General features: G+C 45.5%; 1 protein-coding gene across 1 annotated transcript; it reads left to right on the top strand.

Moving 5' to 3' along the window:
* The first annotated feature begins 64 nt into the window (after window positions 1-64).
* LOC133229779 (zinc finger protein 552-like) lies at window positions 65-12,718 on the top strand. Its single transcript, XM_061386524.1, has 3 exons — window positions 65-6,094; window positions 7,057-7,183; window positions 9,171-12,718. The coding sequence occupies exons 1-3, from the start codon at window positions 6,074-6,076 to the stop codon at window positions 9,986-9,988; spliced, it is 966 nt and encodes a 321-aa protein (XP_061242508.1). The 5' UTR covers window positions 65-6,073; the 3' UTR covers window positions 9,989-12,718.
* Window positions 12,719-13,309: the final 591 nt, after the last annotated feature.

Below are 13,309 nucleotides of genomic sequence, written 5' to 3'. Positions count from 1 at the left end.
TTTTTTTTTTTTTTTTAATTCTACCAGTTTATTGCTACCAACCCAATCTCCTTCCACCCTCATGCATGCGTTCTCAGTCATTTAACCCCATGAACTGCAGTCCGCCAGGCTCCTCTGTACTGGAGTGGGTTGCCATTTCCTTCTCCATAGGAGGCTTTTAATTGTGGGTCTCCTGTACCTCCCCATCTTGTGAAACCATGAACTTTTGATCTGGACCAACCTGCAAATATTCCAAGGACTCTGCAAGAACGTCTGCAACTTATCCCACAGGTTACCTCCCTCTAGGGACAGCCATAGCACTCAAGCCTTTTCTTCCAAGACTAGCTTTTGCCTCCAACTCCAATTAAAATCCTTTGTAATGTGAACCTCTTTTTGTCTTTAAAAGCTCCTTTTACTCCCTAGACAACATCTTTTTTTTATTGCTATTGATACTTTAATGTGCCTGCATGCTCAATCCCCTCCACTCTTTGGGAACAGCGGGCCAAGCTCCTTTCTCCCTGGGATTTCCCAGACGAGAACACTGGAGTGGGTGGCCATTTCCTCCTCCAGGGAATCTTCCTGACCCAGGGATCGAACGCGAGTCTCTTGAATCTCCTACACTGGCGGGCAGATTCTCACTGCCCCACCTGGGAGCCCTGATACTTTAATGTGCACCGAGTTGCAATTCTTTGATCACAAGTGAATGTGCTGTGGTTGATTATTACCTCGGGTTTACTTAGGCAGACGGTATCCACTATAGAGTTCTGTTATCTAGTTTCATGTATTTTTTTAGACAATAATACAGAATTGCCTTTTTTATCCCAAAATCTTATTTCCTTACTTGCAAATGCTTCCAAGATTTTCATAAAAAACAAACAACGACTCTGGCTACTCAGTCTTTAGGCAACTGGAATGCATTTTTTCTAATCTTGTATCATATTTTATGTTGAGAAATGAGAGTTAGATCAGAATTTTTAAAAGATTATACATACAGGCTTTGCTGGGTCTATTTTGATGTGTTTTTAAGAGGTTCTTCCGGCGGATTTGACCAATTAGTGCCCTGCAGCGAGGGGGAGGGTCTGGTCCACACAGCAATCCCTGGACGCAGGGGAACTACATTGTCCAGAAGTCTGTGCGCGGCCTGGTACTCAACTGGGGCTTTTCCGGGAATGTGAACTAGGAGGAGGCGGGACTTCGGGCGTCTTTCTGATGGTCGTTTGACCGTTTTTGCTGCTGTCTGCAGGATCCAGGGCTCTAAATCACTGGGTGGAGCCGAGCCTAAAGAAACTGGCAAGATCCCGAGGGTCGCCGTCCACATTGCACAGGAGTGAACGGGTTGCGGAACCACTTTCAGGATTTTCGGCCCAGGTTTTCCCTGCTGCACCGAATGGGTCCTATGGCAACCGACGCGCGGCAGGACCCGGCCCAGGTGACTGTTCGTCCCCGGATCCTCAAGCCCCCATGAGGGTCACCTGCCCAGGGCACCGCGGTTCAGTCCCCTGAGTGCAGAACTTTAGGCGTGCGTGTGTGGCGGTCCCATTTCTGACACGCTGTGTGATGAAATGTGGCGTGTTAAAGGCCTTGGGCCCGGCACGTGCTGATCCTTGGAGGCGCACACGAACCAGAGCATTAGGGAAACTTGGGGTTGGAGTCCTCTCTGCAGGGACAGGACATTAAGGAGAAGTCAACCATCTGGGTCAGCTGGGCCGACAGTCCGCATTCTGGGAACCATGGAGGGCTGTGAACAAGTCGGGAAGATGCTCGACTTTTAAAGTATTTCAGAGGAGGACTGACTGGGGAGGAGGTGATGAGGTGGAGACTGGGAAACCTGGGAGAGGCTTCTGCGTTAGACTCCAGAGAGTCGAGTGGTTTCCGGACGACACTAGTGACTTTGGAAGTTGCCGGCCTGAAACAATTTGACTGCCCCATTTCTTTTGTAAAGATGTCTCCCCGCTCAGGAGCATCAGGGATTTGCAGTTGGGGTGTGCCGCTATTACAGCAGGCAGGTCACTAGGTATGAGCGGAGAAATGGGGGCAGGGGCGCCTGCGTCTTGTAAATAGCAGGGATCCAAAGGCAGAGGAAAGCAGTAACTTCCAGCCTGATAGGAAATCACAGATCTTGGGTGGTAAGTGTCTGGGTAGCAGACAAAGAAAGGAGGAGAAAGGTGGGAATCTCCTGTGTCCAAAGGTAACTTTGCTCATGATGCCCTCAATTCGGTAAGATTAGCCGGACAGATGAAGAAGTACCCATCAGGCACGGACGTCGTAACACTTCTGATCGAAGCTAAGCAAGGACAAAAATCCCTTCTCCCCTTGGAAACGGTGCTGGATTAAAATCCAGGAATCTGACCCCCGGACTTCTCCTTCCTCGCGAGCATTCCACCTCTTCATTTCTATCCCCCTCATAACTGCCTTGCCTGAGAAACCGGGGACGCCAGGTTTTCACCTGTCTCTCCTCTCCCGCTGAGAGCATAACCTTGCTTAAATAGACTCTCACTTTACTTTCTTAACCTCTCTATTTGTCTCTAAATTCTTTCGCTGTGAAGAAAGAATTTTAAATTCAAGGGCAATACAACCGTCCTGAGCTAACACTCTATGTAGATTAAAGAAGGAAGTTAGATGGGCTGTAGTCACCAATGAGTCCATGGCTTTTCATTGTCTGAGTCCTTTCCAGGAAAGAAGAGACTCTTCTTTTGAATACCATTACTGTCTCAGGCCAGCAAGGGCTCCCACCTCCAGTGGGCCAACCCTAATTGAAGTTTCTGTTAATTAATTTTTTTCAAACTTTTTATTTTGTATTGAGATATAAACAATTAACAATGTTGTGTGTTTATTAATTTTTAATAAATGAATTAAATAATAAAAGGAATATGAATGATATTAATTAAAATATAGGCATTAATTATATTATTTATAAGGAACAACAGACTAGTTCCAAATAGGAAAAGGAGTACGTCAAGGCTGTATATTGTCACCCTGCTTATTTAACTTATATGTAGAGTACATCATGAGAAACGCTGGGCTGGAAGAAGCACAAGTGAAATCAAGATTGCCGGGAGAAATATCAATAACCTCAGATATGCAGATGACACCACCCTTATGGCACAAAGTGAAGAGGAACTAAAAAGCCTCTTGATGAAAGTGAAAGTGGAGAGTGAAAAAGTTGGCTTAAAGCTCAACATTCAGAAAATGAAGATCATGGCATCTGGTCCCATCACTTCATGGCAAATAGATGGGGAAACAGTGTCAGATTTTATTTTTGGGGCTCCAAAATCACTGCAAGTGGTGATTGCAGCCATGAAATTAAAAGACACTTACTCCTTGGAAGGAAAGTTATGACCAACCTAGATAGCATATTCAAAAGCAGAGACATTACTTTGCCAACAAAGGTCCTTCTAGTCAAGGCTATGATTTTTCCTGTGGTCATGTATGGCTGTGAGAGTTGGACTGTGAAGAAAGCTGAGCACCGAAGAATTGATGCTTTTGAACTGTGGTGTTGGAGAAGACTCTTGAAAGTCCCTTGGACTGCAATGAGATCCAACCAGTCCATCCTAAAGGAGATCAGTCCTGGGTGTTCATTGGAAGGACTGATGCTGAAGCTGAAACTCCAATACTTTGGCCACCTCATGCAAAGAGTTGACTCATTGGAAAAGACCCTGATGCTGGGAGAGATTGGGGGCAGGAGGAGAAGAGGATGACAGAGGATGAGATGGCTGGATGACATCACTGACTCGATGGACGTGAGTCTCAGTGAACTCTGGGAGTTGGTGATGGACAGGGAGGCCTGGCGTGCTGCGATTCATGGGATCGCAAAGAGTCAGACACGACTGAGTGACTGAACTGAACTAAACTGAAGGAATATAAATAATTGTATCATAAAACCTTAAAGATAATTGGCAGGATTTCCTGGTGCAGTAAATGTGGCTCTGAGTAAAGGACAGTAAAGGTTTTCTTTTGGCTGAGCATCTGTAAGACCTGAGACCACACTGATGTGAGAAGTCAGTTTTAGGGAGATAGTAAAAGTTGAATTAGGGATGTGCTGTTTCTTAGATTCGGAAGTTGAGGTAACATAGGGGTTGCTGAAATTTATAGTTTAGAATTGAGGGAGGAGGTCACTGGCTGAAGGATGTCCATGTAGTGATAGCCTAAGTGCTGGACTCCAGCCATGTCTGGATCTCAAATTTAGGAGGGAAAGTCTTGTCACTTTTCAATGAAAGGGAACCTGAGATGAAAGAGAGAGCTAGGGCTGGAGAGCAGAGAGTGGGACTTTCTGAGGTTGCCAGATGGGAGGGTCCTGTGTCTCCAGAGCTTTCTGGGGGAAGCAGGGTATAAGCAGTAAGGAACCTTGACTGGGGTGGAGATGGAGAAGGAGCCGGGCGGTTGTGTGCACTGACTGCTGTGAACACTCAGACAACTTCTGTTCCTTGTGGTGCCAGAACAATTGGGCCATACTGACCAGTGAGTCAAGCTCAGATTCAGTCAAAGCACAGACGCCTCAGGTCTTTCAGGAAACCACACGGTTAAAAATGTATAGATTTAACAAGTTAATCTTGTGTAGGCAAATAATAACTGCTGAAAATGACAATCTCTGTCTGTGTATAATCTTACATATATATTTAACGTAGTTTTTGTCTTGGGCTCTTCACATAGATCTCTGAACCCCGTGGAATTTCCTAGGAGTTTAGGACTTTTTTTGTTATTCACAAGTAGCCCCCTTTTCACTCAGGAGTTTTTATGATGAGATGGCTTAGGGTGGGTCTCCTAGGTAGCCTTAGCATGGTATCGGTCACCAGAAAAACCAAGCAATTAGTGTAAACCCCCATCCCCACCCTAGGGCCTCCCAAGGATCAGAAGGAAACTAGATTAGGTATAAAAACTGCTGAAGAATGAAATGAAGTTTCCTTCAGATTGGTGAACACATTGAAATGGTGGAGGTCCTAGGATGGTGGCATGTACTGAAAGGACCTGGAAACCCCCTGCTTCCCTTCACCCACCCCCACCCCGCCTTCCCCACCTAGCCTTCTCTTCCACTGGGCTGTTTCTAAGTTGTATGCATTACAGTGAACCAGAAGAAAGGAAAGTGATTTCTTTACTTTCGTGGGTCATTTTATCAAATTATCAAAACTGAGGAGGGGTTCATGGGAATCCTTGAATTTGTAGGCAAGTGGAACAGAAGTACTGGTAGCCTGGGAACCACAGGTCAGAACTGGCCTCTCTAAAAGGGGATAGTCCAGTGAGACTGAGCCCTTAAACCTTCAAATTTTGTCCCTAACCTCTGGATGCCAGAATACGATTAATGTAGGGCACCCAGTTGGTATCATGGAATCTGATCATTGGTGGTAGAAAAGATATCATATATTTGGTGTCAGATAGGAAATTATATGGAGAAGGCAATGGCAACCCACTCCAGTACTCTTGCCTGGAAAATCCCATGGAAGGAGGAGCCCGGTAGGCTTCAGTCCATGGGGTTACGAAGAGTCAGACACGACTGAGCAACTTCACTTTCACTTTTCACTTTCATGCATTGGAGAAGGAAATGGCAACCCACTCCAGTGTTCTTGCCTGGAGAATCCCAGGGACAGGGGAGCCTGGTGGGCTGCCGTCTCTGGGGTCGCACAGAGTCGGACACGACTGAAGTAACTTAGCAGCAGCAGGAAATCATAGAAGGAATCTCATAAACTTCAAGGTGTTGATTAAATGTCAGATTTATATAATGACTTAAAAGACATGTAAGAAGTATCAAATTTTCAAAAACATTTGTGAATGTGTTAATCCTGTGTTCTGTTATAGCTCAGTGATAGCCCAGACATACAGTAACAATGCATCTGATGCCTACAGTAACATCATGAGATAAGCACCATAAATGTTGCCATTTTACACATGAAGACACGGAAACTGAAGGAAGTTGAATCTTTGTCGAAGGCTATCTGAGTTGTCAGGTGATTGCTCTGAAGCCTGAGGGTGTAGGGTCAGAGCCTGAAGTGACTCATGTCCAGGAAAGGGAAGGGAGGACACAGCTCCGCCTTTCCATGCTCACCAAGATGACCCTGATCTCAGATCCTCCCTCTTTTCACAGGTTCCCACGGTACCAGCAATGTTTATGGTTCCTGGACAGGTAAGTGGAAGAAGTCGCAGTACCTCCCCAGACGTCATCCCACCGCTGGTCCTGACACACAGATACAGGAGACTCAGTTGGCCTGGGGTTGTTGGGCCTTAGTCCTGGCTCTGGGTCACCTCAGGCACAGGACCCTCTTTAGACTGGCCAATTCTGGTCTCTGGTTCCCAGGCTACCAGTACTTCTGTCCCACTTGCCTACAAATTCAGGGATTCCCATGAACCCCCTCCTCAGTTTTGATTGTTGTACTGAGGTGGTCTCCTGTGTCCAGTGGAGAAGGTGAGGTGGTGAGATGTTCCTGGGACAGGAGCCAGCCTGTCCGTGTTCCTGGAGGTGAGACCAAGTGGGGCGTGTCCAGCAAACTGCAGGACCCAGGACGTGGGTGGATAAAGACAGCAGAGCCTTTCCTGGGGTGGCAGCCTGAGGAGCTGGATGATTTTCTGCTGTGCAGGGTGAGAGACAGTCGTCTGACATGACACCATGATGTTTGCCTTTAGGTGAGAGTAGGGACACTGTGTCTGAGACGGGAAGTGAGAAGTAGGAGTGATGGGACTTCCTTGGTGGCCTAGCGGCTAAAACTCTGCGCTCCCAATGTAGGGGGCCCAGGGTTCGATCCCTGGTCGGGGAACTAGATCCCACATGCCCCAAATAAGAGCTGGTGCAGCCAACAAAAAGTAGGAGTGATGAGAAGGACTGTCCAGAATTACATATCCTCGTGCTGAGTCTGAGATGTGGCAGGGGTGTCTCACAAGAGGTGTCAGGTGTACAACTAGACACACATCTGGAGATCAGGTGGGGGCGGGGTCCAGGTGTGAAGATACTCCTGAGCAGGTGGACAGCAGGTGGACCATGTCAGATTCCAGGCCCTGAGGTCACAGTGTTGGTGTCATGAAGCTTGGGGTAGGTGGGGAGGGTGTTTTGGTTACAGAGGCCGCTGTGAACTCGTGTCCCCCTCCTGACAGGGCCATGTGACCTTTGAGGATGTGGCGGTGTCCTTCTCCCAGGAGGAGTGGGGGCTCCTCGGTGAGGCTCAGAGACTCCTATACTATGACGTCATGCTGGAGAACCTGTCCCTGATAGCCTCCCTGGGTAAGAACTGCATCCACACACACCGCTGTGCTGGGCTCGGCCCTGCTCTCTGCTTGGCTCACTCCAGCCTCCCCAGGCTGGGCTGTGGACGCTGACTGCTTCCTTCCCTGGTTTCCTGGCATTTGAGCTGTGTCCCCCACTCATAGGTGTTCAGTCTGTGTCACACGCCCTGAAGCCTTTCACAGAAGGGTTTGCTCTTGGAGGCTTGTTGCCTGCTTGTCCACTTCTTTGCTTTGCCAGTACTTGGTGTATTGACTGTTCTGCTGGGTGGAAGATCTGTGTCACGGGTTCTAACCTTTTTTTGTGCAGCACCTGCCTCAGTGATAACAGACACTTACGTGGTCAGCATTTGTGGTCAACACTAGGTTATTTTTTCAAGACTCTCCTCAAGGTTCTCCTAATAAAAGTTTTTTTCCTGAAGTCTGTCGCTTTCCTGAAGTTGGGTCACTCTGGGCTGGTGTCTTTGACTGCCCAGTTTGATCTGGTAGGTTCATCAGGCCTTTGATCTGGTAGGTTCCACCTTCACCCATCCTGAGCTGAGGGGCAGAGGCAGCCCTGGGTGCCTGACGAGGTAGACATCTGTCTGGTCATAGGAAGAGGGTTAACAGGATCTAGGGCCTGGTGAGCAGGAGCTGTAGGAAGGCACGATGTCACTGATGAGTTCTAACCCTGCAGGAACAGGTCTTTCCGCCATGACTGGGTTAGTCTTTAGCTTATCCTGGCTGCACCTCGTTTCTATCTTCCCCATTTTGACACTTCCCCCTTCTGTCTATTTCTCTGAGTTCATACCCCTGTCCTTTTCTACCCCAGTGTCACCTGCGTCTCTCCTTTCCCTCCCTCCCTGAAATCTTCTCCAATAGCAGTCTGGTCTTTTTTGCTAGTTTTTGTGTTTGTTCACTGGTTTTTGCCACACTGCTGGCATGTGGGGTCTTAGTTCCCCAACCAGGGGTGGAACCCCCTCCCACTCCAGCATTGGATGGTGGATTCTTTACCACCAGATCACTGGGGAAGTCCCAGTAGTTGATTCTTTTTTAATTTTAATTGGAAGATATTACTTTACAATATTGTGATGCCTCCACCATACGTCAACATGAATTGGCAATAGGCATGCGTATGTCCCCTCCTTCTTGAACCCCTCCTCCCACCTTCCTCCCCACCCCATCCCTCCAGGTTGTCACAGAGCACCGGCTTTGGTCATACAGCAAATTTCCATTGGCTCTCTATTTAACATATGGTAATGTATGTTTCAATGCTATTCTCTCAAGTCATCCCACTTTCTCCTTCTTCCACTGTTTCCAAATGTCTGCTGTTTCTGTCTCTGTCTGTTTTGCTACCCTGCACTGTTTACAATAGCTAGCATGTGGGACAACCTAGATGTCCATTGGCAGATGAATGGATAAGGAAGTTGTGGTACATACATATAATGGAATACTGCTCACCTATAAAAGGAACATACTTGAATTAGTTCTAATGAGGTGGATGAACCTGGAACCTATTACACAGAGTGAAGTAAGTCAGAAAGAGAAAAACAAATATATTAATGTGTGTATATATATGTGTGTATGTATATATATATATTTGAAATCTATAAAGACAGTACCAGTAGTCCATTCTTAGTGTATCTTGGGAGGTGCACATTCTTATATAGTCCTCAAACACTGAGTAGTCAGGTGTGAATGCATTTTCCTGAAGTGGGACACATTCTACCTAGTACACTTGTCACCACCCCAAAATCCTGCTGAGCACCACTAGCAGAAGAGTGGGTAGTTCCTCTTAGCACAGCACCATATCCCGGCATCCTGTCTTTTTCCCTCTTCTCTGATCACAGAGGCCTAGTATTCGCAGTAGCCCCTTCTGCCACATGTCTGCCTCCCTTTTTTGAATCATTTGCCGTGGACTTACTCTCTGGTGTCATACAGAAATCTGCAAATGGGTTTCTGTCCGACAAAAGTCTCCACACTATCAGTACTTTTTGTCTTCCTTTCAGGTTGTTGGCAGGGAGGAAAAGCTGAGAAGGCCATTTCCAAACAGTGTGTCTCTGTAGAGCAGGTGACACAGGACAGAAGCCCACAGCCAGACCCTTCTATCTTGAAGACTCTCGCCTCCAGTGTGTGTGCCCTGGTAGAGAGAGACGTTCTCTACCTGGCTGACACTGTGCTCAGGCGCAGAGAGATTGAGAAGACTTTCCTCGGCAGCCTGGGCTTTCTCCAGCACCATTCTTCCCACGATGGAGAGCATCCATGCAGAAGCAGGCAGAGGAGAGAGGCCCCCCCCGCTCTGGGCAGGGCCATTACAGGTGCAGCAAATGTGGCAAAGCCTTCAGGAAGAAGTACAAATTCACGGAGCAGTGGAGAGTTCACACTGGAGAAAAACCGTATTTGTGCAGTGACTGCGGGAAGTTCTTTAGACAGAGCTCCAGTCTTATTCACCATCGGAAAGTTCACACAGGAGAAAGGCCGTATGAGTGCTGTGACTGTGGGAAGGTCTTTGTCCACAAATATAAACTTTTTGAACACCAGAGAACCCACACTGGAAAAAGACCCTATGAGTGTAATGAATGTGGGAAAGCCTTTGCCCGCAAGGATTCACTTGTCCAGCATCAAAAAATCCACACTGGAGAGAATCCTTGTAAGTGCAGTGAGTGTGGGAAGTGCTTCCTGTACAGAAATAACCTTCTTGCTCACCAAAGGATCCATCCTGGAGAAAAGCCTTATGGGTGTAGCAAATGTGGTCTTTCATCTTCAAAATAAGGCTGCTTTATCACCAGCGAGTCCACACTGGAGAAAAACCTTTCATGTGCAGTGAATGTGGGAAAACCTATGTCTACAAAGGAAGTCTTGTGTGCATAAGAGAATTCATACTTTGGAGAAGGCATATGGGTGTAACAAATGTGGGAAACTGTTTACAACCAGCTTTGCCCTCAACAGACATGAGAATATTCACACTGCACGAAGGCGTTACCAGTGCACCGAATGTGGGAAAGCTCTCAATGGCAAAGTTAAACTCGATGAGCACCAGAGAACCCATGCTGGAGAAAGACCCTCTAAGTGTAACAAATGTGAGAAAGCCTTCATGCGCAAGGCTACACTTGTTCAGCACCAAAAAGCCCACCCTGGAGTAAAGCCTTTTAAATGCAGTGAATGTGGGAGGCCCTTCACTTACAAAACAAGTCTTGTTGTCCACCAGAGAACTCACACTAGATGAAAGCCTCATAAGCATGGTTCTTTGTAGGCAGCTCCAAGTTCATAAAAAACAGGAAAGTTCACACTTGGGAAGTGCCCTTCTGAATTTAGACTTGCCTTCATTCGAGTTAACATCTGGTAACACAGCTCCTGTGTTACGAGTAGGTGGGTGTGCAACTTTTGTAGAGTCACTCAACCTTTTCTAAAGTGGTTAAATCTTTACAGTCTCACTGGAAGCACTAGAATCCGAGTTTCTGTTCTTTCCATTCTTGCCAACACTTGGTGTGTTTGGGCTTTCTCATTTCTGTGATATCATAGCTGTATCCAATGATTTGAAGTAGCATTTTCCTAATGACATGATGCTGAGTCATTTTCCATGTGTTAATTTCCACGCATATATCATTGAAATTGCTGTTCATATGATTTACCCTCCTAACTACTGACTTAATCTTTCTTCATGGATTATTGATTAAGGTACTCTGCTGGAAATATTTACCAGTATTCCACCACACTTGGTCGTCTCAGTTCAGTCACATTTCCAGAGAAAGAGTTTTGTTTTGTTTTGTTTGTTTATTTGTTTATTTATTTTTGGCCATGCTGCTGGGCATGAGGGATCTTAGTTCCCCAACCAAGGATCAAACCTGTGCCTCCAGCAGTGGGAGCACAGAGTGCTAACCACTGTACCACCTGAGAATTCCCAAGACGCTTTAATTTTAGTGTAGTTTAATTTGTCCATTTATTCTTTTACTGATTATTCTTTTTGTATTGTAAATAAGAAATGTTTCCCAAATTTAAAGACAGAATTTTTCCTGTATTTCCTTCTGTAACTTTTAAATTTAGATATCTTAATATTAATGAGCCATACTCAGTTGATTTGGAAAGTTATTTTTTTTAATATGGATACCCAATTGCTGCAGTGATATTGATTTAAATAGTATAGCTTATTTCTTGAATTGCTTTCGTATCTTCGTGGAAGGTCAATCATGTATGTATATGTCTATTTCTGCACTTTCTCTTCAGTTGCATTTATCCACTTTATTTATGCCAATACTTTCATGTGTTGAATAATTTATTTTTAACAATCATATGTCTTGATCTCAAGGTTGTATACTCCTTGGACTTTCTTTATCCAAGTTATTATGGCCATTCTTGGTCCTTTGCCGTTCTGTACGAAGTTTGTTTCGCCGCTCAGCGTATGGGATCTTAGTTCTCTGAGGAGGAATTGAACCTGTACCCTTGGCAGTGGAAGTGCAGAGTTCTAACCACTGCATCACCAGGGAATTCCCCCATATAAAGTTTAGAATCCACTTTTCAATTTGTGCATAACAAAAATTCCCACTAGAATTTTGATTGGAATTGCATTTAATCTTCAGTATGGTGAAAGTGAAAGAGGAAAGTGAAAAAGTTGGCTTAAAGCTCAACATTCAGAAAACGAAGATCATGGCATCTGGTCCCATCACTTCATGGGAAATAGATGGGGAAACAGTGGAAACAGTGTCAGATTTTATTTTTGGGGTTTCCAAAATCACTGCAGATGTGAAATTAAAAGACACTTGCTCCTTGGAAGGAAAGTTATGACCAACCTAGATAGCATATTCAAAAACAGAGACATTACTTTGCCAACAAAGGTCCGTCTAGTCAAGGCTGTGGTTTTTCCAGTGGTCATGTATGGATGTTCGAGTTGGACTGTGAAGAAAGCTGAGCACCGAAGAATTGATGCTTTTGAACTGTGGTGTTGGAGAAGACTCTTGAGAGTCCCTTGGATTGCAAGGAGATCCAACCAGTCCATCCTAAAGGAGATCAGCCCTGGGTGTTCTTTGGAAGGACTGATGCTGAAGCTGAAACTCCAATACTTTGGCCACCTCATGTGAAGAGTTGACTCATTGGAAAAGACTTTGATGCTGGGAGGGATTGGGAGCAGGAGGAAAAGGGGACGACAGAGGATGAGATGGCTGGATGGCATCAGCAACTCGATGGACGTGAGTCTGGGTGAACTCTAGGAGTTGGTGATGGACAGGGAGGCCTGGTGTGCTGCAATTCATGGGGTTGCAAAGAGTCGGACACGACTGAGTGACTGAACTGAACTGATGGTGGTGCAGTGGTAAAGAATCTGCCTGCCAATGCAGGGGACCTAAGAGACTTGGGTTCCATCCCTGGGTTGCGAATATCCCCTGGAGAAGGAAATTGCAACTCTCTCCACTATTCTTGCCTGGGAAATCCCATGGACAGAAGAGCATTTTGTGCTACAGTCCATGGGGTCACAAAGAGTCAAACAACTGAGCACACACACATATAGAAGAAAGACTGTGTCCCAATCTATAAACATAATATACCTTTTTATTCAGATCTTTAATTTTGTTAGCTGTGTTTTTTAGTTTTCCCTTTGTAGATCTTAAATGTTTCCAGGTATTTTCTACATGTGATGATATTGAATGGAAAAATCTTCAATTTGTGGATTGTTCATATCTATTACACTTAGATATCAAAGTAAGGATAGAAGTGATCCTTCTTGTTTGTGTGTGTGTGTGTGTGTGTGTGTGTTTTCCCCCCTTGGTTTTTCTCTTTTTTTTTTTGGACAGCTTGTGAAATCTCAGTTCCCAACCAGGGATTGAACCCAGGCCACAGCAGTGAAAGTGCTAATCACTAGGCAACCAGGGACCTCCCTAGGTAGTGATCTTTCTTAATCTTACAAATAAATAATATCTACATAAAGCTATTAGAAAGACTACCTTTGAACCATTGTTAGAATATCCCCATTAGAATAAAAGGAGGACAGTGGGTTCTAGTGTCATCCTGGAGTTCCAGTTTCATTCAGTAAGGCAAAATGACTGCAGCAATTGGAAAGGATGAAATAAATCACCTAAAATACGCCCTCAGTTTCCATCTTCACTAGAAGTCCAAATATGGACACTCAGTTTAGTGCCTCAACCCATCATAAACTCCT

This window comes from Bos javanicus, chromosome 18 (genome assembly GCF_032452875.1).
Source record: "Bos javanicus breed banteng chromosome 18, ARS-OSU_banteng_1.0, whole genome shotgun sequence".
Taxonomy (NCBI): domain Eukaryota; kingdom Metazoa; phylum Chordata; class Mammalia; order Artiodactyla; family Bovidae; genus Bos; species Bos javanicus.
This window is presented reverse-complemented; position numbering and strand designations above follow the sequence as displayed.

What these genes read in the sequence shown, in the direction of transcription:
- LOC133229779 (XM_061386524.1), top strand. Translation starts at nt 6,074, where the DNA reads ATGTTTATGGTTCCTGGACAG. An exon ending in TGTTTATGGTTCCTGGACAG is followed by an intron (nt 6,095 to 7,056) that starts GTAAGTGGAAGA and finishes CCCTCCTGACAG; the next exon opens with GGCCATGTGACCTTTGAGGA. An exon ending in GTCCCTGATAGCCTCCCTGG is followed by an intron (nt 7,184 to 9,170) that starts GTAAGAACTGCA and finishes TCTTCCTTTCAG; the next exon opens with GTTGTTGGCAGGGAGGAAAA.